At 37.8% G+C, this 26,920-nt stretch overlaps 1 protein-coding gene across 1 annotated transcript; it reads right to left on the reverse strand.

Moving 5' to 3' along the window:
• Window positions 1–4,682: 4,682 nt before the first annotated feature.
• On the reverse strand, window positions 4,683–24,424 carry zgc:85932 (uncharacterized protein LOC405875 homolog). Its single transcript, XM_024277250.2, has 20 exons — window positions 24,153–24,424; window positions 18,301–18,370; window positions 17,819–17,937; window positions 17,618–17,751; window positions 15,622–15,793; window positions 15,454–15,525; window positions 15,291–15,382; window positions 14,008–14,082; window positions 13,749–13,909; window positions 11,921–12,078; window positions 11,635–11,840; window positions 11,457–11,502; window positions 10,643–10,717; window positions 10,509–10,569; window positions 9,279–9,343; window positions 7,748–7,816; window positions 7,422–7,500; window positions 6,980–7,096; window positions 6,379–6,437; window positions 4,683–4,935 (listed from the first exon to the last, which is right to left on the reverse strand). Exons 1-20 carry the CDS (start codon window positions 24,411–24,413, stop codon window positions 4,909–4,911), a joined length of 2,118 nt encoding a protein of 705 aa, XP_024133018.1. The 5' UTR covers window positions 24,414–24,424; the 3' UTR covers window positions 4,683–4,908.
• Window positions 24,425–26,920: the final 2,496 nt, after the last annotated feature.

The raw sequence follows: 26,920 nt of genomic DNA on the forward strand, positions 1-26,920 counted from the left end.
GCTAAACTATGGAGGATTAATCAGGACTTGATTGAAAAATAATTAATAAAAGATACACAACATACAACCACATACACATAGAAATGATGCCATATTATTTTCTTTCTATTTAAATAGACATATTTTATTTATACATGCAATAGATGCCACACTGAATCCATTAAATGTGAAATTCATTAATTCATTGCTTAAAAGGAAGTGGGAGAAAACAAGCTTTTACTTATTTACTTTGAATCAATTATGTTTAATTGAAGATACTTAAGACAAATATTTCATGAGAGAATTTTAGTAAAGTGAAAAGTCCAAAAACTGTAACGTTTTAAAGCTTTCCTAAATCATGACAGTAAGTTATTTTATGTTACAGAATATTCAGTAAAATATGACTTTAAATACAGAGAATAAAAATAATTCTGATTAGAAAATAAAAGGATAAAAAGTAAAAGACTATTATTTGATCTATAGTAACAAACATAATGATATCAAAAATATGTTTGTCTTAGTAAAGACTTTACAAAATCTTTGGAAAAAACTGCTAAATACAAGATAATTTATAACTCACAGTAGTAAAAAATAATAAACAATAATAATAATTAACATATTATAACTTTAAAACACAAAAAGAAAAAACAAAATATCATTAATACAAATAACAAAACAAATTGATTATTATTTAATTGACAATGACAAGAATGACGACATTTAAAAGTTGTTTGGATAAATAAAGACTTCACAACATTTTTAACTAAACCTTTTTTTTCTGAATTCAAGATAATTTATCCCAAGCAATAGCAACAATGATTAGTTTGCACATTATGACTTTAAAACTCTATGAAAAAAATGGCTTAAAAAATGGTCTAAAAATGAAAAAAATATTTGTATCCACATAAAAAACAAAAAAAAAAAGATATATAAAAAATGTTTGGATCATTAAAAGATTTTACAAAATCTTCAACTATATGTTGCAGTAAAAACTGTGCTCTTTGTTAATATGTGATCAAAAAAATGTATTGACCAAAAAATCAAAAACTGAAATAAATATGTGATGAACTGTTGGGGCCTCAAACAATCAGCTGGTCAGCATCATAATTAAAGGCTGAAGATGAATGTGGAGGCCTTTTTAACAACTTTAAATATCATCATAAAACATTGCCTGAAATACTTTTGATTGTTTTTATTTAGTTTTCTTAGTTACAGAAATAATATAAAACAAACAAACTGCAGAGAGAAAACTTGGAAACTCTGACAGAAGTGATCGTCTTTCTTAAAAAGCTGAAGTCCCAGTTATTTTTACATTTAATCAGGCAAAAATTGTAGGTTATTTTTTTTAGAAATCTACAACAACATTCCTGGGAGTCTGAAGAGCTTCTTCCAAAGAGCTGTAGTTAAAGACGACCACAATAACATTCTGAGGGAGGGAGAAACCTCTGAATCAACATTACACACAGACATAACAATGCTTTCTCCGTCCAGAAATATCTCAGATAACACGTCAGATATGCAAAGCAGCATTCTTCTCGGCTCAGCGTTAACTGAACCACCGAAGACGCTTGCTCAAGAGCGCGAGGCACCGCATCAAGATTTGTGAGGTTTTCTTTTATCAGTTTGTAAAAAAGTTCAAAAATAAAAATGTCAAGACTGAGATTTCAGAAAGGGTTTTTGTATTCAAGACTCCTCATTTTTACAACAAGCTCATAATTTTTCTCAATGTGACTCCAGAAAAAATCCTGCTGTAATAACATGAAAAACTTTTGCTGAGTCACTGTTTTCCATTTGAACTTCTGAACTTTATTTTAGGATAAAATTAGCTGCTGATGAGTCCAGCAGCTGCTCATGTGCACAGAAAGTGTTGGTATACAGTATAGATATATAGTTAAAATGTTCAAAAATATTACCTTTTAATCTTTTTTTGTAATATTAAGTTGCTGTGAGTCTGTTGGGAAACTCTGAAGAGCAGCTTTGATGAAAGAAACTTCTTTAAAGACACATTCCTCTGAATGAAAACGGTGTTTTCAAACATGTTTTTTTAATGATGGAGGACATAAATAAAGATAATAAAGCTTAAAGTGCATTTATGACTAATTCTTTACCCTAATAATTATGAATCTGGAGCAAACAAAAGAAAAAACAAGCTACGAGCTCCCTGCTCCGCCCCATTCTGATGCATCAACTTCCAGACAAAGAGATCCATGAACATCTTTGTTTTCTTCGTCTGAGCTGGAATCTGGATCTAAGATGTGCGGCTGGATAGCTCTGATATTGCTCACCATTTTTGTCGAACAGCCTCTGTTAGGTTGGGGGTGTGAGGGGCTGTAAGCTAGCAGGAGAACGTGTAAACAGAGAGCTCTCAGCAATGGGTCCCTCCCATAACTCAGAGGTCAATCGTTAATAAATTCCTGCTGCTCCGCAGAAACTATGTCCTAGAAAACAATACAAGTTTTCAGATTTTGGCTTAAAGTGTAAAAAACACTGTGAACGCTTTGAAAATAGATCAAAAGATGATCGGAGTGGGTGAATAAAGGAACAATGTGATCAAAAGCTGAACTTGAACTGAATCAGTCAGAGAACAACAGGGCGTTGAAAAAGAAGAGCAGTGAAAACTGAAACCTGCTGGGACTGATGGAAGGAACCAAATTTGTAACAGAACTCAAGCAGAAGAGCATAAAGACATGAAGGCAGTGGTCTTCACAAACCCAGAGGACACCAGAGGAACCCAGAGGAACTCAGAGGAACTCAGAGGAACCCAGAGGAACCCAGAGGAACCCAGAGGAACTCAGAGGACGGGCGTCACCGAGCCCCGAGCTGCAGTCTTCCTCCACCCGGTGCAGCCGGCCTCCGTCCTCCTGCAGAAGTAGGTCACGCTCAGGCGGTCCTGGAAGATTAGTGTCAGTGCAGAGCGAGAAGGTCACGTGAGGGTGCACGCTCCATCTGCGCTCTGATTGGTCACTACAGCATGAGTCATAATCTGGACTGCAGGAATTTATCAATGAACTGCTTTTTTCATATGGAGAGCTCCACACGCCGAACTCTGTTCCTGAAACACAAACATCAGCAACAAGCTGCTGCCTCCCAAAAATTACATTCAAAATGTGTTTATTCTGACAGTTAAAACTTTCACAATGTAAACAAAAACTCAATAAAACTAAAAAGAAGGTGCGGCTCTCATGCTCACCCTCAAATCTGCTCTCTGTGAGAATGATGGGATTTGAACTTTTCAAAAAGACCTGCAACCAAACATTCTCAATGCTCATGTCTACTGAATTAATTTAGAGAATTCTGAAGATGCACTCAGCCTGATTCCATCTTTCATGACGGTCGGACCATCGTTTATGTGAGGGTGGCACAGGAAGGATGGAGTTTATTTTGGAGGACTTAAACGTTCAGATCACTTCAGCAGAGTCACTCTGACAGCTGAAAAAAATCTGAAAATACATCAAACTCAACATCAGACAATTATTGTTTACCTCCTTTATGTAACAAACAGGTTTTCCTTTTTTGTGCTAAAATAATTCATGGTCCATTAGTGTGATGTTTGTGCAGTTGTCATGGCGACATGATGCAGGAACAATTCCTGAACAGGTTGGTAACATAAATGTTTCCTGATGGGTTTTGCTGAACCATTTTATTTACTCTGATGAAACGAGAGAGTATTAAAAAAATGCTCAACAGTGTGAAAATATGAGGCTCAAACATGAAGATCAGAAGGTGATGCAGTTTTAGCTGCTGCTGGTGGTGGTGGTGGTGGGGTGGGGTGTGTGTGTGTGTAGGGGGGGTTCTACCTGATGGACCAATCTTAGCCTGAGTCGGTTCAACACCAGAGGGATCCTGATGCTCCTATGACCCAACAGCAGAAATCTAAACATCTCGTCTCAAAACCGTCATCCAAATTTGTTTGGTCTGCTTCAGATGATCGGAGGTGGTTTATCGTTTTCAATATAAAAGCAATAAATTTAAAGAACAAATAAGGAAAGACAAATGTTTGGTAACGATCAAATGTATAGATTGCTGTATCATCAGCATAAAAATGCTAAAAGCACTTAGACGTCAAAAAGTAGAGGGCCCAGAGTAAGGCCTTGGGGAACTCCAAATGTAATTTACGTTACCTAGTCTTCCTTTACACAGAAATGTTTTTTGAGGAATTGTGTTTGTTGCAGCACTGAAATCCCAAAAGACAAAGGTTCTTTCACCGTCTGTGGATAACGGTACAACTGTACACCGGTTTCTAAAGATAATACTGAACTCTTTTGTTTTTAATCAAAATCTTACAAATATCATTAAAGTTATTTTTTTTAACAGAAAAATAGCAAAAACATGAAACCATTTTTAAAATGTTTTTATTAAACAACATAAAGTAGAAAAAAAACTTTGAATTTTTACAGGAAACTGAATCTTAAACGTTGATAACATGACTCGTCATCCTGTGAACTTCATGAAGGAGCTTGAAGGTATTTTGAGCGTTTTGCTTCAGTTTGAGGTCATCTTGACCCCGTGTGTCACTTGAACCTCTTAAGGTCTGGCGTCCACGTGCGTGGACATCACATTATGGGTTATATCACCACAGTAGTTAATTCTGCTTCACTGGGGCCCTGTGACTGTGTTTAGAGGGTCATTTCAAATGTTAGTTCAGGTCTGAGAGGTTAAAAATGGAAATGTGATTTCAAACAAACAGAGAAGAAGTAAGAACGTTTTTAAAGATGTTACGGTTGGATTATACGTTGACATTCCAAAAAAAAGAAAAAAACACCCAGTTTCATGTTAGCTCCATGTTCTCATGCCTTTGGCTACAACGGACAGACGTTGTACAGGGTGGTGGAGCTGACACTCAAACCTTTAGCAGCACAGATGTTGCACAACTAGAAGAAATGTCAGAAAAAGACTAAAACAAAGTAGATCCTGGAGAATCCGCCGCCGTCAGTTGTACATGGTGATGTGGAGCCACTGGAGCAAACACAAGAGAGCAGACAGTCGAGGAACCGATTTTTGACAACAGTTAATGGGTTTGAAAGAATTACATAAAGAAAATATTAACTATATGTGTGCTATAATGCATGATAATCTACGTTAGCAAATGAAAATGTAAAACCGTCCCAAAAGTTTGTGTTTGCTCTCATGTGACCTCAGGCTTTCCTTCTTAAAGTGAGACTTCTCCTCTTGAAATCATCACTAATGAACATTTGAAAGAAGAAAATATGCTTTGAAATGCTGCTGGTTTTGTTATGAACTGGATTCTGCATAAAATGGTAAAAAAAGTACGGTGGCCCTGAAGGTCAAATCACATCAAAAACATATTCGAGATCAACAATTAAAAAATCCAAACAAAAAATAAAAATATAACATTACATTGTAGAAGTAAAAAAAAATTTCAGAAACCAAAACTTAAAAAAATGAAACAAATTAAGAAACCGGAAAATTGAGGTATTATGGGATATTTCTGTTATTTAGCAATGTCCTTTTTATGGAATGACATTTTGGTTTCTGGAATTTTGTCTTTATTTCTAAAATGTAATGTTTTTTTGTTTTTATTTTAATTCTTTTATAGTTATTTGTGTTTTTACTTGTCGTTGTGATCCCACTCCGATCATCTGTTGATCCATTGTCAAAGCATTCCCAGTGATCATTCTGATGATAGTTTTTAGTCAAAATCTAAAAAAACCTGTGATGCTTCCTAGGACATAGTTTCTGCAGAGCGGCAGGAGTTCATTAGAAATTCATGTCTGAGTTGTGGGCGGGGTTGCTGGCGTGGAGTAAGCTAACCCCCACTTCCTTTAATCTAACCTACAGCCCCTCACAATACCAAGCTAACATTAGTGGAGGAACACAAATGGAAGCGATATCATTTCTATCTAGATCCAGATTATAGTTCCGACGAGGAAACAAAGACGTTCATGGATCCATTTGTCTGTGAGTGGATGCTTTAGAAAGGAGCAAAGCAAGGAGTTTGCTTGCAGTAGTTGTTTCTACCTCACTGCTACAAGTTTTTTCAAACAGCATTTTTTCTTCCTGATTCAAAACCAGGAGTTGCATCAGAAATGTGATTTCACATTAATCTTCTTCAGAAAAATGCACAAGAACTTGTTTAAAACACTAAAAGCATAATTGGAGTGGACCTTCATTATGTTTTTGTGTTGAGCAATTTGACCTTCAGAGCCACCGTACAAAGGTGGATCATGAAACACAGATGTTTCTGGTGAACTGTGAAGCCAGTCATTCTGACTAATTAGGATCCTTCGTCTCAATAGCTAGAATGGGGCACCATGCTATGGTTTTCAAAGCTTCTGTTTTAGCTGTTTTTTTAACTCAAGCCTGGATTTATTTAGTGTTTGGACTGGAAATTGTCAGTCCTGTTGTTGATGACAGTAGTCTCCATCGGTGAGCGTGTACCTGTCTGTAGCTGACGTTCACCGTTCCCATACCCATCATGTCGTACGACTGAAACTTATCTGCAAACACAAAAGAACAAAGAAACCTTTTCAAAGAACGATGGTCAAACTCTTTAGTAGAAAACGTTGCAGATATTTATGGAAAACGAATGATGGATTCAGGTGAATTTCAACTGATGTGAAGCACTTGAACGATTATTATGATCTCATGGTATATTATTACACATTTAACAAGCAATTGGAATAATTAGGAATAAAAATGTTGACCTTGGAGTATTAAATCATTGGTTAGATATTCTGCTCCAGGAACAAAGACGTGAACCTGCTAAGAAAGTGATTTATGACTGATTCATGCAGGATGGAAGAACAATGCTGTGACTTTCCACACAAAATGCTTATTCTGTTTCCTTATAACTGTAATTTAATTAACTTTCTTCAAATCATTTTTTTCCATTTTATTGTATTTTTGTCATTGGTGTTTTGTTCTTCTCAAATTGACTTTCAGGAACTTGTTATGTTTGAAAAATGGTCGGTACCGAAAACTAAACTCCTGATGGATGGTTTTAGATAAAGCAATTTCCCATCATGCCCCTCTCTCTTACGGATCATGCTCTCCATCTTCATCACCAGATACAGGAAACCAGGGAAACTGATGGTCATGTCGGGCTCCGTGTATCTCAGTCCGACCAGCTGCATCACCAAGTCGTCCACCATGATGCCTGTAGACCAATCAGATGAAGAAACTTCACTAAACACATCCGGAACATTTTATTCCAGGAAACGGTCCAATGGACTTCCCAGAGTCACTCAAAGACTCCAAAGGAGTGGCTGACATCAGTTTGATCCTTGAAGATCAAATTCATAAACCTCATCTGTTCATGACTCACTGACACACAAAAGGAAAATGTATCTTTATGAATTTCTATGATATTTGGCTCCATCTATCGGTCGGAATATTTATTGCAGCTCCATAACTGAAGAAAACTTCTAAAAATGTTCCATAAAATGTACAATTCAGTTTCTTTTTGACTCTGGACGTTTTACCTGCTTCCCTCAGAGCGGGTTTGACCTCTTGATACTCGAGACGTTTGGTTTTGTTCTTGTCAAACATCAGAAATATGTCCTGAAGAGAAACAAAAAAAATGTTATTGTCAGGGTTAGGAGGTAAAATTATGTGCATTTATAAAAAAACATAGCCAGTTTAAACACAAAAAACTTTTGTCATTTTTTCTTTTATACACCACTAAAACTGTCAAATAGTTTAAACTTTAATCCTCACATAAAAACTAAAACCATCTGCTCTGCATCTAAAGAGCAGTTGGAAACCCTTCCACCGTGGATGGTGTCCTTGCTGGTTGTGTTACTCTTACCGTCCACCTCCTGATTTTGTCCCACAGAGACTGAAACTCCGGCCAGTTGAGCTGAGCGATTCCCTGTCTCTGCAGAATCACAAAAGTCAAGGAAAACCAAAGTAGAGTAGAAGGCAGTGTCTGCTGGACCCTCAGAGACCATCAAAGACCACCAGGGACCATTATAGACCACCAGAGAATACCAGAGAGCATCAGAAATGATAAAAAAAATATCAAAGGCTATCAGAGACCATCAAAGACTATCAGAGACCATAAGAGACTATTAGGGACCACCAGAGACAATCAAATACTATCAAAGGCTATCAGAGACCATTATACTGTAGACCATCAAAGGCCATAACAGACTATTAGGGACCACCAGAGACAATCAGAGACTATCAAAGACCATCAAAGGCCATAACAGACTATTAGGGACTACAAGAGACCATAAGAGACTATCTCAGATGATCAGAGAGCATCAGAAATCATCATCATCATCATCATAGACTATCAGAGACCATCAGAGACAATCAAATACTACTAGAGATTATCCAAGACTGTCAAAGTGAATTCTGGGATTGTCTGAAGAAGACAGTGGTGAATGCAGGACTTCAAACTGCTTCTTTAGGTTCCACTTTGAACTGAGAAGTTTAGAACAATAAGCATTCTAGATTTTATTGCTTCATTTTAACATTGTATTGAGTTGTGGACAAATGACATTTTAGTTCAGACAGGACAGAATTTCTTGAATCAATTGACTTGGAGTTTCCCAAAATGTAACAAACACTTTCAGGATTTAAAAAACTACTTTTTCTAGTGTCATTTAAATGTATGCCGTCTTTTCAGAAGTGACTTGTCTTCATGTGAAAATCCTACAGTCTGCAAGTTTGATTTTTAGCTTTAAAAGGACAATTTTAGTAAAAACAGACATACTGTTGTGCATTATCAGAATATGTAGATTTGTTGGCATTTAAAAATATTAGGGCCCAGGTGTCAGAATCCAGGCCTCGAGGGCCAGTGTTCTACATATTTGCCATCTGACCTGCCACTGAAGCTCCTTATTGGCTAAACACACCTGATCCAGGTAATCAGCAGCAGATAAGGCAAGATTTCTCAAAAACCAACGGGATGCTGGCCCTCGAGGCCTGGAGTCTGACACCTCTATATTAGGGGGTTCTGCTTCTGTTTGTGGTTTTATTAAAGTACAAACATGGACATTTTAGTGTTTGATCACTGGATTATATCAGTCAGGTCTTGGTTTAGGGACTCGAGGGCCTTTTCCTCACATCTGGACACCCGTGTGAGACCAGATTTCATGAAACTTTCTATCTTTAAGAGGATTCATTTCCCTTTTTTTCCTGACTTTATGAATAAAATTGTACATTTTCTGAGTGATCTGCGTTTGTCGCAGCAGCTTTGAAGACTCGTCTCCAACAGAATGTCGGCGACAGCTGTTCTGATGTGACATGAAGGTGACCATGAAGCATTCGGACTGAGTTCAGGGGCGGAGCTAGCCCAAAAAGATCCTCTCTGACCCTGAATGAAAGGATACATCCATGAGGACCACCAGACTCTTGCAGTGCTCCAGAGAAAGGTACTTCTCACTTCCAGCCAACACTGAAGAAAAACGACAGAAAAATGAAAACCATAAGACACAGAAAGCACGTCCTCTGGGATCAGAGTCAAATCAATTTTAAAACCAAATTTATGAGTCTATTTAACCCTTTAACACCAGAGGCGTCACCATCAACGTAGTAATTCCAGCAGATTCTGAAAGAAAAAGCTCAAAGTACATAAAAGCTCTGGTGTTAAAGGGTTAAAAAAAACTTTCCACATAACTACAGATAAATTAAACAAATATGACACTTTTATCAATAAATTATAAATGTTTTTATCAAAATATCGAGGTGTTCATTTTTTTTTGGCCAAAAAAATAAAATGTTTGCCTGAAAAAATACGAAGATTTGATGAGTTGGTACGGAGAAAAAAAAGTAAATTCAGTATCAATTCATTGATTAGGAATAGCACTCATCAACACCATCAAATAACTGTTAGTGGGTTCTAAAACAATTAGTTAAAGTCAAATCAATTTTCTTTTAGAGAAACTTTGATATATCACAGCAAACAGTTTTCTGTTAATGTTCAATTAAAAGATTCAGTATTTCTCTTTAAAAGTTTATTTTTCATGAAATCCTTTATAAACAAACTTTTTTTTCTCATAGAAATTCAACATATACAGTAATTGCCATAGTGAGAGTGTTTGTTTAAGGAACTCTCCGACACATGAAATCCTATTTTCATTTAATTTCTTTAAGTTTTTCCTAAAATAACTTTTTATTCTTTCTAACATTCATGAATTTTACTTTTCCAGATCCCTCTAGTATAAAACAAAAACAAAAGCCCATATAATCATAGCAGTTAGCCTGATACCATTTATTAATTTTTATTTTGGGTCTAATTTAGCAGTTTTAGCTTTATTGATGCTGGTTTAGCATGTAGCATTTTAATTTGTTCAGACCCTTTTTAGGCTAATTTAGTATAAAAAGATTCTTATTTGGATTTTTTAAAGACATTTTTATTGTTGTGTTTTGACCGTTTTATTATTATGCATTTATTTCAGAATTTTCTTCCAAAGCATTTTGTTTTTAAGTTGTCTACCATATTTCAAAATTAGCTTTTTTTTGAAAACTTTTTTTTTTTTGGCTCAGGAGTTTGTTTTGTTCTGCGTGTTTAAACTATTGTAGATCAAGAGATTCTGAGAGCAGTTGAGGGCGGGTCCCACCTCCTCCCTGGATGGCCTCGCTCAGAAGGTTATAGAGGTGCAGCGGTTTACAGAATCCCCTCTGAAGGAACAAAACAGCAGAAAACTCAGACGTCAGTCACAAAAACAGACGCCTGAGGTGCAGAGAAGGTCACCTTGTTGCTGTGCTTCTTAAACAGCTGCCTGACGGACTGGATTGACGGGAGCGCCGTCTGGTGAGGAACTGTCGTCTGCAGGAGTGAAGAAAGATGACATTTAAACACAAAACTTTATTCAGGCTAATTTAAAATTGGTTATTTATAAATGTTTTAGTCCAGCAACATACCAGTGGAGCTAAATAAATAAAAATGTGTTTTATTTGAAACCCAAATAAAACAAATTGGAAAAATATTAATGTTTGGCCAAAAAAAATGTAAATGTCTGAAACTTTTTGCTGTTCTAAAATAAAAAATATTTTCAGCTTCAATTGTTCTGTTTTTTTTTAGTTTCAAAACTTAAAATTTCAAATTCAAAACTTTTTTTCCAGTTGCAAATCTTTTTTTCACTTTCAACTCTTGTTTTCATTTATCGAATAAGAAAATTTCAAAATGGAATCCGAAAATAGAGAGTTGAAAGTGGAAAAAAAACATCTTGAAAATAAACTTTTGAGTTTTGAAACTTAAATAATGAAACATTTGAAGCTGAAAATAATTAAATGTATTTTTAGAATAGCAAAAAGTTTCCAACGTTTTCATTTTTTTGGCCAAACACCACCTTTTTTTTTAAAATTTGGGTTTCAAATAATAATGGTCCCATTTTAGCTCCATACATGACATCCTTCACCAACTTCACATTTTTGTAGAAAAAAAAGCATAAATATTGAAATCATGTCAAATCAAACATGATGTGAATTCATAATTTGAAAGTGGAAGCTGTTTTTCCTCAGAAATCCCCTTTTGTTCAGGTTAGAGTATTTGATTGTTCCATTACCTCCGTTACTGACAAGGAGACATCTGGAGCCGGATTACGAGCCGGACTGGAAACAAAAAAAAGGATAAACAGAAATTAATCACATTTTGAGAGAAAAGTATTTAGTGAAGTTTCTGTGATTTCATTAATAAAAAGTCACAATATTGACGAGTCCGCGTCAGTAACGACGCTGCCTTACGTGGCGGCGTTTCCTCGCTCTGTCAGCACCCGCAGCAGGAACGCTCCCTCCTGATTGGGGTCCAGCGTGGAGGGGATGATGATGTAACGTCCAGGAGGAAGAGAGCCGCGGAGAACCACCTCCCGGCGGGAGGAGTGCTGGCTGTGCAGGACCGGCTGGAGCATGCGGAGCTCCTCCGGAGACAGGTAAGTGTTCTGAGGTCGAGCCTGGAGGAGGGACCAGAAGAGCGGGAATAGAAACCATGACCTCGTTTCACATTAGTGTGTGTCTGTGTGCGTGCATGTACCGGGTAAACGTGCATCCCGATGGACAGGCAAATGCCTCTGCGCCTCTGGTGTTTCTGCATCAGAGCCAGGACGAAGGAGCAGGTCTTCTGAGCGCTGTGCGAGTTGCTGTCCACCTCGGACAGAACCAGGAGGAACTGAGGGTTCTGCCAGAACAGACCTGGAGGAACAAACCGGCTCTGAAAACAGCGTCCGCTCTGGATTAGCCAACTTTATTGACACAGCACCGTCTGTACACAGAGGCCATTCAGAACACTTTACAGCAGAGCGGCCCAACCCTGGTCCTCAGGATCCACCTCCGTGCCTGATCTCCAGCTCTCCCTGCACTCCTTGCTGTTCATTACCTGGATCACGTGTGTTCAGGTAATCAGAAGGAGGAGACACCCGAGTCAGCAGATCATGAGGACCAGGGTTGGGCAGCTTCAGTCAACACAGATATACAAACTGGCAACACCGGAAAATAAAAACACAGAACAAATTGAGAAAGAGATTAAACAGTGAGAATGATGCAATTTACTAAATTTAGACTTTTAGATGGAAAAAGCTGAAGAACATCTGATTAATCAGGAAACTGAAGGCGGCTTCACAATGTTTGGTTCTGACAAGCTGATTCTCCTCTGCTGGACTCTGAACACATCGGATCAGTACCAACACACCAAAACCATAGAAATTAAAGTAGTCGGTCTTTTTACTCAATTGGGAGATTTTCTTTAAATGAAGAAAAAAAAAATCTGCCAATGAAGTAAAACAAATTAATTCTTTATTTCAGTAAAAGAAGTTCACGTCACCAAGAGGTGTTTTCTAAGATAATTCGGCTTTTGTATCAAGTCAAAAGTTGAATGATAATAGAAGTCATGTTATAGTTATTTTAATATATTTTATCTGAAGTTAATAAATAAAAGCATCTATATATGTAATCAACATTTATAAATAAAAACACATTATTATTAGTAGTAGTAGTAATAATTCATTTTGTGCATAATATCATATACGTTAGAGGCACTGAAAGATGATTGTTTTTAGTGAAATGAAGCCAGTTTTCTAAGAAGAGCTGAAATAACCATCACTAGCCCCGCCCCCTGTTCTCAGAAGGACTTTTGAGGAGAAAGAAGCTGCTTGAAGCATTAAACAGTTATGTTTTCAACAGACTTAGTTTCAGATATGTATTCAGGTGTTTATTTTAAATCTCTCATTGACCACATGTGCTGTAACTTTTGTGTCATGTTTCACTCTGCTGTCTGATTTGTAATGAAGTCAGGTTATGTCTTCAACCATGATCAGAGTTTACACGAGGTCTTTGATTTAAATGAAAGACAAAAGGATCTAGTTGGTGTTGTTTTTCCCTTGAGAACTTGTACATGACCGGAAAAAGTAAAGTAAAGAGTAGTGAATTAGATCTTAAAATAAGTAATACGTAAAGTAATTTCCTTACAATTTCATCCAGTAACTAAAGGAAAGTAATCAATTACTTTTTGGTTACAGCTTTAACCTGCAGGAACGAGGAGTGAACCTGTTCACACCTGTCTGTTTGCTGAGTCATCAGCGACTCGACACTTGAATATCAAAACAAGCAATGAGATGAAATTAACTCTTGAAAGCAAAAACAAAGACTCTGGCTTAAGTTTCCACACAATGGCAGCTCTGCTCAGGTCTTAAAGATCAGATTGTGGTTCTGCTCCCCAGTTCAGCAGACAAACATGTCAGAACCTGCGTCAGCCCGACGCACCGCTCAGACCGCTCGAGGAGGGAGGATCTTCAGCCTCATTCCAAAAGCAGCAGACGTGTTCAGGCTCCGCTCAACACCGCTCATTCCATCAGTCGGCGTCTTACTGTGGTGAGGAGCTCCTCCGGCTGTGATGCGGGGAACCCAGCTCCCATGATGCATCACGGTGCTCCACGGCAGCACGCTGGAGTCCGGCTCGCCCAGACACTCGGTCAGGTGGCACACCTCCATCACCTCAAAGTTCTGACGGAAGTCTGAGACCGACATCCTGAAGGACGGGTCGAACATTTAATCATCAGACTTGCTTCTGGTCACGTTTGAAGGAGGTCAGAGCAGGAAGTGAAGTCAGATCAGGATCTGACTCACCAGAACTCGCCGTCCTCCCGGCTGACCCGGTCCAAACGCCTCTGCTCCTCCAAACTCACGGTTTCCCACTCTGGACTGAAAACAAACCGAAATATAAACAAATGGGAGAAGCTATTTTTCTCTCTGAAAGATTCACTCATAAAAACAAAGTGAATCCATCAGTTAAGACGTCTGAGAAAGTCTCAATCTTAATAAAAAATATTTAATTACAACTTTTCTTTCTTTAAAGACCCACTCCAGTCATCTTATGATCTATTTTCAAATGTTTTTTTTAATGATGATGGTTACGTTTTTAGCCAAAATTCATAAATATTCTAGAACATCCTTTCTGCAGAGCGGCAGGAGTTCATTAGAAATTCACCTCTGAGTTGTGGGCGGGACTGTTGCTCCAGAACAACCCCGCCCCCTTTCCTATCACAAACAGCATTTTTACATCTGCTCCTGATCTACAATACTCAGAAATGCAATTTTTGGCCTAATTTTCTTTGTATATGTCCTCCTTCTTCAGAAAACTGCTACAAGAGCATGTTAGAAACACTATTTTCATCAGAGCAGGTGTTGAAAAACTTTATTTTCTTTAAACTTGAGAGAATAAAAAAGGATAAAACTTTCCTGTAGGAAACCAAACATGTTTTAGTTTTGTTATTTTCCGTCAATAAAGTGAGCAGATAATTTAACTTTTATTTTGAAATATTTCTTTGTCAACTGTTTCTGAATTTCCTGATAGTTTTATCATTGTGCTCATTCTTGATCCTGCAGATCAGATAATTGGATCAATTTGTAAAACTATTTTCCTTGAGGTCAATAAACTGTTTTTGTATTATGACATATCTAAACCCACTCTGAGGAAAATGGGGTTTTAACATGTTTTTGTAGACATATTTAAGGAAAATTTAGCTTTCCATTGAAATTGTAAATCAGGAGCAGACATAAAATGTAGTTAGAAAAAGATCGTATTTGTGGTGTAGAAAATATCCTGGGCGGGGCCACAAGCTCTCTGTTTTGAGCTTCAGGGAGAGGAAGGGGGGGCGGGGTTGCTCCAATGATCCAGAGGTGAATTTCTAATTAACCCCTGAAGCTCTGCAGAAACTATGTCTGAGAAAATGACACAAGTTTTTGTATTTTGGCTAAAAACGACATCATTATAATTAAAAGACAACTGGGAATGCTGTGAAAATGGATCATAAAACCATCGAATGAGACTTTAAGGCGTATTATTGTTGGGTTATTTCTCGCTTAAGGACACCTTCAGGGAGAGATGAAGCTCCTGTAAGCCCACCAACCTGCTGAAGTCGCTCCACGGCCCCCTCCACTCTGTCCTCCCCCAGGGATTGAGGATCCGCACCAGGTCCACGGGTCCATGCGTGGTCTTCACCTGAGGAGGAGGAAGCCGGTGAGATGAAGAGCATGATGGGATTTCTGCAGCGTGTTCAGAGGAGTAATGACCTTCTCCACTGCCGTCAGAGCGTAGGCGTGTCTGAACAGAATCCCCAGGCCGTTCATGGTTTCCATCACACCCTGAGGAAAACATCCGCGCACGTTACGACACGAGAGCACGCTTGACTCATTCCAAACAAATCTAAGCGTTAGAGCTTCCAGGAGGCGGACTCTCACATTGGAGTTGGCACAGTTGATGAGGGCTCCTTTAGCCAGCAGGTGGTCAAGAAACTCCAGCAGGTTTCTGGGTAAGGAGGCGATGCTGAAAACCTCCGTCACGCCGCCCGTCATGTCCACCATGGCCTCGTGAGGGAAGCCCATGTCCAGAGCTCGGTAGCCTCCTTTCAACCTAGAAGAACAATTCAGCCTCAGCTCCTTTCATTTTTTCAGGAAATTCAGCATAAATTTTAAGTTTCGATTAGAATTTTCCACATGGGACACTCGAGCACCTCTGACCTGGATGACTTATTTTTCCTCAAGTCAAACACGCCTAACTCAAACACCCGTCTGTTATCGGGTCTTTACAGAGCTGATATGTTGACAAAGGTGAACGGAGACGCCTGGAGCGTACATGAAGGTCAGTGCTGGGAAAGACGGCTGGGTCATGGTATTTGTATAACACAAACGAGGTAAATCAAAGAGATTCACAGAAAAGTATTAAAAAATAAAAATCACTGTAAGAAACTGTGAAGTTAAAATAATATTGGTATAATTTCATCTACAAGACCAGATTACCTTCATTCCATCCTTAAAATTGCTACTAGTACTCAAAGTTTGTGTTCTAGTGACTTTCTCACATGGTTTTGAAGGGTTCGAACCACCTTGAGCTGCTCCTCATTCTCTTTTTCTGCCCCCATGACTGAATGAGCTGCAGAAAACCCTGAAGTTGCGTACCGTGGTCTCATCAGCTGCATCATCTTTAACAGGTTAGTTAGTGATGAATGCAGATGCTTTTCATTTTTTAATGGGTTACTTTCTATCTATTTTAATCATACATTTGGTGGCTCCTGTAGATTTTTTTATTCTAAATATTGAAATTATTGATGTGAGAAGATGTTTTTATCTGTATGTAACTTATTGCATTGTTTGGCTGCTTCTGTCTTGTCCATAGATACTCAGGTCATTGTTGTACATGAGAAATCGGTCTCAATGGATCTGGATACATAAAGGTTCAACCATTATCAAAGAACACAGATTTAAGTGAATTTAAAAAGTTTTATGGCTTGAGTTTTTTTTTCCACCATCAGAAACAAAACTGTTTCAGATCTGAGCGGATTAAAACTTTCCTGCGTTTGATCCTGACAATCCATGAAGGACAGAGAAGAACAGACAGTTACATAAAATTAATCTATCTTATTTAAAAAAAAGAATATATATGTGTATATATTTATAAACAAAGACATGTTTTAATAATTAAACTATACCTAATTTACAAATTTCAGAAAGATGAACTGATATTTAATTTATGAGTAAAACTTTCATTCAGACTGTCGTCAAAAATGTGTTGGATCTTGATGTAACCATGGCAACAGATACTTTAAAGATCCATTGCAGATTTACAAATCCTGATAAAAGCAAATAAAAATACACAAAAGTCTCAAATTTAGCTCAGTAATTGGCTCAAAATGACCACTGACTAAATCTAAAAGCTGGACTGAGTGACTCCGCCCCCTGGCATTCCAAACAGGAAGTACCTGCTGGCTCCAAGAAGCCAAAATATATACTTGAATAGAGAAATAAACAGCTGTAAATCAGAAGAACCATTCTTCCTCTGATTCCTTTTATTACATTTTATTGATAAAAATCTTTTTTTTTTTTTTACATATTTTTAAACTGTAGTTCTTTAAGTTATAAACTGACCAATCAGATGCCTCAGTTAAACTAGGGTGAGCCTACATTCAGAGTTTGAAACGTTTGACAGATTTTGTGGCCCTCTTTCAAACGGTAGGGGTGTGGTCTTCTAAAAAGCTCCTTCCTGATTGGTTAGAGTGGTTTCCATAGAAACGATGACTCAGACTGACTTGGACCAATCACTGCTTACTGACGACGTCTGGCTCCAACATGGTGACGTCCACATCTCCATTTGGTTGAAGCCAGACGTGAGCTGTTTTCTCTGGGTGATGTCACACTCACTCTGTCCAGTTTTCAGATACAGTCACCGCGGCCGACTCACTTGGCGTAGGCCTTCTCCAGCAGCGAGCTCCAGAACTCGCGCCTCTCCGGCGAGCTCAGGTAGATCAGCTTGTCGTTCTCCGTGGGCAGCAGGTCATCGATCCTCACCTCCTCCCACTGACCGTACTGCCAGAACTGCAGAGAGCATTCGTTCCGTCACTGACCTGCTGCGCTCACAGGGAGGAACTTCTCAGACACAAACCCTGAAGGCGAAGCTGCCGTTGTAGCCCTCGTCAAAGCTCTGATGGAGAGGAACGACCTTCTTCAGCAGAGATCGATGCATCGCCAGGGACGCTATAGCGGACAGCAGCCAGCAGTCACCTGACGGGACACGTCAAGACCTTCAGCTTCAGGGAAAGACACTGAACTGGAGGATGGGTTCAGATTATTCAACAAAATCCAGTCACTAAGAATAAAAATGTCTCATCGACCTCACACATTCCAGAACTATAAACTGAAGAACGTCAGTATGAATAACGTTTTAGTGAAGAGACATTGTTTTTGACAAAACACTTCTGTGGGAATGAATCCAATCCATTAAACACTTTAATATTTTTGAGAGTGTTGGAGGGTGCGAGTTGCCATGGTTACATGTTTGTGTTTACATCACATCTCCATATGCAGGAGGGGCTTTGATGGCAAGATTTAAAGCACAGAAAAGATTTTCCTTTTTCAGACACGTACTGAGTTTTCCCTGAACGATGTCCAGCCGTGATGCTCCATCGATGATGAACTGAGGCGAGGAGCAAAGCTCCTAAAAACACAGAAACACAATAAAACTATCAGAAAAAGAAGTTTGTGACAGGGCGTTTGTTTTCTTCTACCCGATCTAAAGAGAATCTTCATCACATTTCAATCAACACTAGAGGGATGAACAGATTTTAATAATTACATTTAAAGAAACAAATATCAAAATCTGCTCATTTTAATCAGTAAAAAAAAAAACCCTCAACTGATTTTTCTACAAGTGAACAATGTTAGAGATGCGGGGCCTCTTTAAAGTCCCTCTCTGATCATCTATTTTTAAAGCATTCCCAGTGGTCTTTAATTATCATTGTGTTGTTTTTAGCAGGGCTAGGAATGTTGATGTGTTAACACACACGATTAATAAAACTATTCAAATCAATTTGTTAATATTTATCAATCACGCTCAGGCGTCCTGCAGTGCAGCTGTGAGTGTAATAAAACTAAAAAGGAAACTTTTTTTTTACATCCTTTGATTGAGATTTTATTAAATTAAAGAAATAATATGGCATTTTATTTGTAGTTTTTGGACAAAAGCAATCTTCTATTTTAATAAACAAGGCTGAGAATGAACATCAATCTGGCGGCTGTAATGAAGCAGCAGCAGAACACCTGCTACAGGGCGAGGGGGCGGAGCAAAACGGAGCTGTCTGCTATTAGAATTCCAATAACGAGGAAACCGAACATTATTTTATTTTGGGATGGGGATCTGCATGAATTTTCCACAATAACGAGCATCGGTGTTGTCTAAAAATTGAAGAAACTCTTCGGTTCACCTTCACCGTGAGAGGCAAACAGAAGACAGACACGCCCCCACCTGTGAGCAGCCGACCTGAAATCCAGCTGGATCACGACTCTCCCAATAAATGTTTTATTATTTTCCACAAGCGTTATAAAGAAAGTTTATGAGAAAAAAATGGAAAAGCTGGAAAAAAAGAAAAACAGAATTCCAGGAAAATTGTAGACAGTAGTGCTCTTAAGAGAGAAATTCTTACTTTTGGGCTGCCTGGTGTGACTTTAGGCTGGATTTTTTTTTGTATTTTCACTCAAAAACATGTTGATTAGTGTGTCGACAAATTTTATTCTTGTTTTATTCTAGTACAGTTTGTTAAACATTTTGGGGGTTTCCATTTTTCCAGATGGAATTTTCTGTTTTTTGCATGATTTTATGACTAGTGTGTCTAGAATACAACATGGAAAAATGACAAAATAAGAAGTGTCACATGAGTGTGATTGTGTTAATTAAAATATTACCAAATAAGCAACCAGGTAGTCTTTCAAACTGAAAATCCAGAGGTAAATGAAAAAAAAAAGTTTTACACTGAAGGTTCCTATGGGTTAAAAATAAACATTCAAAATTTACCATTTTGACTGCAATTTTATACTTGATCATTTGCAGATGGAAAGTGGTTGGCAAATACTGTAATTGAAAAAAAATATATTTGTGATTAATTTTTTTCCAGATTTGCGATTAATTAGTTAATTTTTTGAATCTATTCCCAGCTCTAGTTTTTAGTCAAAATCTAAAAACGTGTGCCGTATTCTAGGACATAACTTCTGCAGAGCTGGCGTTTGTAAGAAAGTGGTGGCAGGGAGCAACCCCACCGCCCATTCCCCTCCATGTTACTGAGAACTCAGGTTTCAAACACAATCTTTTTCAAATGGCATTTTTTCATCTGCTCTTGATTTACAACAATTTTAAAAAGAAATACTCAGAAATGCACTTTTGAGCTCAATTTTCTTACATTAATCCTCCATCTTCAGAAAAATGCTACAAGAACGTGTTAAAAACAACAAAAACTTTTTGTATTTACTGCTTTAACTTGGGAGTCACAAATGTGTATATTCTGATGGTAGAGATCACAGAATAAATTTTAATTGTAAGCTTGTACAATCATCAAAATGTTATGCACATGTAATCAACCAAATCTAGTGACCTGAAAGAGCAACTATTTAGTGCAATTAAACAATTAACCTTAATTGTAGACACATTCTCCCAGAATTTACTAATTATTTTACATTTTTCACAAATTTACTTTGAATCCTGCCTTGTACTTATATATCTGGATGTAAAACTGTCTGATTATAATAAATGAACCGTAAAATTATAATTCATACCAAGAGAATAGTAAGGCAGAATTGGGTGTGATTATATAAGTTGGCTTCCTCTCACTCTGTGGAGCTAATGTAGATGCAACTAGTGTTGTGGTGTTTTTTTCTTATGTTAGAAAAAGTTTTAGGTTCTAAAAATCCCAGTCCTAATTACATTTTTATAATAAACATACTGAATATTTCTGACAATAACTGTAATGTCTGAGCGGTTAGCCGTTTTAATTTGGGGCGTTAATAGTTTTTTGCAGGGCTTGTTTGCTGGCATCTGTTTCTATTCACTGAAGCATTTCTAAGAAATAATTGAATCATTTCTGATAAATCTGCTGTTTTCTTTGGCAGCTACGGAAGTCCAAAGCGCATGGACCTCCTCACAGATCTGCAGAACCTGTCTCTGCACGTCTGCTCTGGTGCTGCAGGAGCAAATCGAGCAAACCTAAACCCACCGTCAAGCATGCGGCTGAGAACAGTGGCGGGCGTGTCCGATTAGAAGACGGCCTGTCAGTGTCAGGTAACACGGATCAGGAAGTTCTTCACACGGTTTGGAGAACCTGTTTGCGCATGAGCCGGGCTCCGGCGCACAATGGCAGCTTGACACAGATAATCACTCCTTCTGTTGTCCGCCTTTAGACATCAACGTGCTGCTCCGCTTCACTGGACCAGAACCATGTGTGAAAAGCTCAAAAGCTTCTCAGAATTTAACCTCTCAAGACGTTAAGTAGCATCTAAATCCTCAGGGCTGCACTCGCCGGCAGTGTGCAGCTTCTGCTGCTCAGAGGAACTTCAGTCCAACGACGTTTCAGGAAATTATTAGAAAGTAAAAGAAAAAATGTTTGGTGAGACATGAGCTGCTTTATGCTAAATTTAAACTATTTTGTCTTTGTCTTCAACGTGAATTTTATAACTTCTTTTAAAGCAGAAGCTACTGTAATCCAACAATAAATATGCATGTGAGAAGATAATGTACATTTTGTATTCACTGCTCTTCAAATTCTCAGTTATTTTCCTATAAATGGTGGGAAATGATGTAAAAATTAATCAATGAATGGTTTGACATTAGATTAAATCTATTTTGAAGTAAAAACAACTTTTTGATCTCTTCAATAACAGCAGTAATAAAGGGAAAGCTTCGTTAGTTAAAATCCAATAACACAGATCTTTATTAGTTTATCTTTTTATAATATGATCATTTTGTGATGGTATAATAAAAGCTACAAAGTGTCAAACATTTCAAAGCTGTGTTTATTGTAATATTTTTTTAAAATAGAAGTGTTAAAGGCTAACACAGTCTGGCTGTGATCAAACGTTTACATGGTTTGGGTTTCATAAATATTATATTAATGTCAGACAGACACATTTTACTTTATGCTACAGAAATGTGGTTATGGGTATCACCAATTCATTTAATTAACATTTTAACTGGAATATGTTTGTACAGACAGAATAGACTAAGATATTAACAGATTATCGTCAAAAGATAAACATATTAACAGATAAAAATCACCAAAAGATCTATTTTTAGATCTTTTAGATTTTGGAGATTTTGTCAGTTCCTTTTAGAGGTTTTGTTTAATAGATATATAGATAAACTTTATAGACTGTTCAATGAAGAAACACTGTAAAAATTAAATAAATAGAATTATTAAAAAAAAGATTATTAGGTAAAAAAAATAATAAATATATAAAAATGACAGACTGCTTCATCCACAACCACTAAAACAAATGCAATTGAAAATTAAGCAGGGATTATTTTTCTTCTGTGGATTTTTTTTCTTTTTGCAGAGTTTTATTGACCCACAAACTTTATAAGTGTGTAGGAGAGTTTATGTGCAATGCCCCAAAGATGTCTGTTTATTTGTTGTTTTCAAAGTAGAGTCACTCTAATCTGTCTTTACTGGTTTCTGTGTTTTAGTCTCTTTAAGGCTTCAGTTGTTTCTCTCTTTTTAAGATGGCAGGTTTGTTTGTTTGTTTGTTTTATGAACAAACTTGAATGAAAGAGATAAACAACTTCCTCTAAAGACAAACTTTTTCTTTTGTTTGATACTTTTAAACACCTAAAAATTGTGGAAACAGCAAAAAAAAAAAAAAAAAGACTTTTGATCTTGGTTTTAGAGTTTTCAAACGTCACTGACTGACATTAACACACAGTCCCTTTTATGAACCGTCTGTCATTCTCAATGACGTGTTCTTACATTGTTATTATTTCCCCACTTTACCAGAAATAAAGAACCGATATTGATATATTAAACCACATCATCCACAAATCAAATGTATAATACTCTGAGGTACAGTTGTCATTTTGGATCTTTAAGTTTTACTTCTAAATATATTCTGATAAAATTAACTAATCTGTAATGTAACTTCAATAAAACTAGTTAACGTAATTATTATTTTTTACTGAAACAAACTCCAGAAATATGAAGAACAAAGTGTTGAAATGACCAATCATCTGATCACCAACCAGCTACTAGCATCCACGAGTTTCATGAAGCTTTACAATTTTTTTTCTCTTCATCTAAAAAAAAAGTTTTACAGCCTCATCTGTGCTTACAGCTTTTGAAAGAGGCTCAATTTGGTTCAAAGCCAGTCCATCTTAAAGTCATACATTAAATCATTGTGTTACTTTAAAGTTGGGTTACTTTAAAGCTGAAATATTGTTCATTTCCTTTGAAGGCATTAATACCTGTCAAGAGGCACAAGTGTTCACTGAAATTGTTCCTCTTCAATTGTCTGAATTCAGAACATGTGATTGCAACAATACTGTAGTGTAGATGTTTATCTACATTAGACGTTATGCTGGTTTGCAGATGACGCCCACGTTTACATGACACCAAATAACTAATTCTGTGAGGGTTTAAATGAAGTAAACATTGTAAACAAAACAAACAAATAAGTGTAAAAATAATAAATTGGCATTCTAACCTTTAACCCTTTAACACCAGAGCTCCAGTGTTTATGTCATTTGATTTACTGTAATTTGTTTTATTGTTCACACAATAATTCCTGCAGATTTTGGAGGAGAAAAGTGGTTTGTCGAGCCGCTTTTCTCCTTCAAAATGGTTAAAAGTTACAGAATGTTAAAGATTTTGTGTATAAGAGCAACAGGCGACTCCTCGGGTTTTAAAGCGGTTAAAGACCCACTCCCATCATTTTTTGATCTATAATCAAAGAGTTCCCAGTGGTCTTTTAATTGTGATTATGCTGTTTTTAGACTAAATGTAAAAACTTCTGTTGTTTCCTAGAACATAGAGCAACACTTCTTATGGTGACCTCTCTGTTTCCAGGCTCCCATACAAGTCATTTTTTCATCTGCTCCTGGTTCATAACGATTTGATTGAATAAATACTTAGAAATGCAATTTTAAATGTCCTCCATAATCAGAAAAATGCCACAAGAACATGTTATAAACAGCATTTTCACCAGGGAGGGTCTTGAAAGACATGAGATGTGACATAAGAACTGCATGGAGATTCTGTCTCTTTGCTTCTTTAGATTTATGAATTCAGGTCAAAAACCAAAGTGAAACCTAAACCTCTGAACCACGTGGACGTTTTCTGCATAAACAAATCAGGACCAGAGCGTGTTTACATGGATTATAAAACACTTTAAAGATGCACTTTTATATACAGAAAGCCACTTTCCTGTACTCAGTCATGTTTTCCACCAAAGTCCTCCATCCTCACCTTCGGCCGCTTCCACCTCAGTCCGGACTGCATCTCCAGCTCCCCCACGGGGAACTGGTAGTCCACGAACAGCCCATCACGGCCCACGGCGCTGCTGCTGCCGTCCCCGCCCGGCGGCGCCAGCTCCCCGCTGAGCAGATCCGCCAGCCAGCGGCGGGACTGCGACCCCAGCAGCTCGTCCTGGTCCTCCTCCATGGGGGTCACATCCTCATCCAGCGGGGGTAGGGAGCTCCCCGAAGACGAAGTCCTGGACCTCCTCATGCTTACAGCCCGCCGACTGTCAGACCGACTGCTTTATGAAGGAGCGGAAGCCACGCCCCCTCACAGGTGAAGGTGCGGCTTCTCTGAAGTCAGGATTTGTTGTTGATCATTGAGGAGCAAAGACCGACGGAGACGGATGATTTCTGCATTTATGACAAGATTTGACTGAAGAATTTTCTACATTTAGTTCTATTTTATGATTAGAGTTTAATTTGGATAAATTACATTTTTTAAATAAACTGTGAATATGGTGAGTGTTGATGCAGATGTAATCAGGAGTGCGTTGTAACATGCCTAAACTGCTTGTTAGCAGGAGCAATCTTCTTCTTCTCCTTTCGGCTTTTCCCTTCAGGGGTCGCCACAGCGAATCAGTTCCCTCCGTCTTCAGCATCCTCCACTCTAACACCAGCCACCTTCATGTCTTCATTCACTGCATCCATAAACCTCCTCTTTGGTCTTCCTCTAGACCTCTTTCCTGCAGCTCTAGACTCAGCATCCTTCTACCAATATATTCACTGTCTCTCCTCTGAACATGTCCAAACCATCTCAGTCTGGCCTCTCTGACTTTATCTCCAAAACCTCTAACATGTGCTGTCCCTCTGATGAATTCATTCCTGATCCTATCCATCCCAAAGAGAACCTCAGCATCTTCATCTCTGCTTCCTGTCTTTTCTTCACTGTCTCCAGGCTGAACATGGCTGCTCTCACCACTGTTTTCTACACCTTTCCTTTCATTTGAGCTGAAACTCTTCTATCACACCTCACACTTTTCTCCAACCATTCCAACTGCACTCCTTCTTCACTCTCCATGAGTGTTATCCATTAATGCAGATAACCTTCAAAGCACTTTGAATTGTCTCTGTACATGAAATGTGCTCTACAAATAAACTTGCCTTACCTTCATTCCTCTCCTTTCCAGGGCAAACCTCCACCTCGCTAGCTCCACCCCCACCTGTCCTCTGCTCTTGCTACAAATCACACTTCCGTCTGCAAACATCATAGTCCATGGTGATTCCTGTCTAACCTCATCCGTCAGTCTGTCCATCACCATTGCAAACAGGAAGCGGCTCAGAGCTGATCCCTGATGTAATCCTACAGGGAGGATCCTGAACTCCTCTGTCACCCCAAAGGCACACCTCACTGCTCTAACACACTTCTCTGTCACTATGGACTCCCTCAATGTCACAGCTCCTCTCTGTGTATGTATATATATATTATCTTTATTTATAATATGTTTCTTTATTAAATGCCTCCTGGTCCGAGCAACCCTCATACATTAAAGCAACCAATGGTAAAAACTTGCAACAAAAAATTGTAAAGAACAATACATGAAAAGTGCATTATTCAGTAACAATTTACAAAAAAATTAAAGCACAAAGTAAAGGAAAAAATAAAATCTTAATCCCTTTACCTTTCTGAACCACTTGAATCCTCAAAAAACATGTTTAAAAAAACATCCGGAGATCACAAGTTTAACTGAGAGAAGTCTGAAGGTGGCATTTTATTTTGAAAACATAGCTAATACTCTTTCTTAGCATTTATCTCCAAATACTTTCATGTTTTTATTTGTTAAATGTTGTAAAATAGACTGTATTGACATTTCAGTTTCCTGTATCCATCATGTCGGCGCCCGCTGAGGCCGCAGTCCCACTAATGTGTTCAGCATTTACATTTAAGAGCTCAAAGAAAATGTTGTTTTCTCTGTATGAGACGAATGTGATGCAATAAAACAAAATACAGTCCTGTAACATACAAAATATGAAGGTGTTTTAACATTCCTGTAACTTTTGTCCAATTAATGAGATCTTTTCAGTAGATTTTCCCAGAATGCAGTAGCACCTTATCTAACGTTATATGCAGACAATCGCTGCATGATCCTACAGATACGTTTACTTTGAAAATAAAGAAGAAAACGTAATTTTTTTCTAGCTAGTTTCATTAAAATTAATAAATAATGGCAAAACTGCAAAATAAAATAAATATAAATAACAGTTTCTTTGAATAAAACCGTCAAATGCATATATTTGTTAAAATTTCATTTTGTGAAACTCATAAACTTTAAATAATCGAAAGAAATTCCATTTTCCAGCCTTAATGGACAGCACAGTCTCCTGAGGACCTGCTCAGTGGTGGAGTGTCCGCCCACACACTGGAAGGTTGTGGGTTTGAATCCAGTTGAGTCATATAATTCAGGCTGAGCATCAGAGTTAAACCTCCTGAGTGTGACGGCGCCACAAAAGTAGAGAGCAGATTTCACAAGCACCAGGTGTGACAAATGACGGCGCTTTTATTTTGTTAAAAACAGGAAAATCTAACCGTCATGAGCTGCTCCTCACATAAATCCCTCCGTTTTTCTCAGATTCTTTTCATGAAGTCGGGCTGCTCCATTAGAATATGGTTTGAATTAAAATTGAATCATTTTGAATTTTTTTCAAACATGTCTATGTATGATAGCATCTTATGATTGTTTACCAGTAAGAAGGGGGCGGAGCTTCTCCTCACAGCCA

The sequence above is a fragment of the Oryzias melastigma genome, linkage group LG13 (genome assembly GCF_002922805.2).
Source record: "Oryzias melastigma strain HK-1 linkage group LG13, ASM292280v2, whole genome shotgun sequence".
In the NCBI taxonomy this organism is placed as follows: Eukaryota; Metazoa; Chordata; class Actinopteri; order Beloniformes; family Adrianichthyidae; genus Oryzias; species Oryzias melastigma.

Bases quoted from the DNA above. Each gene is read 5' to 3' on its own strand.
- zgc:85932 (XM_024277250.2), bottom strand. From the start codon at position 24,413: ATGAGGAGGTCCAGGACTTCGTCTTCGGGGAGCTCCCTACCCCCGCTG. The intron at 11,503-11,634 runs GTAAGGCAGCGT...TTTTGTTTCCAG, and splicing joins GAGCGAGGAAACGCCGCCAC to TCCGGCTCGTAATCCGGCTC. The intron at 9,344-10,508 runs GTGGGACCCGCC...GTTTTTCTTCAG, and splicing joins CGAGGCCATCCAGGGAGGAG to TGTTGGCTGGAAGTGAGAAG.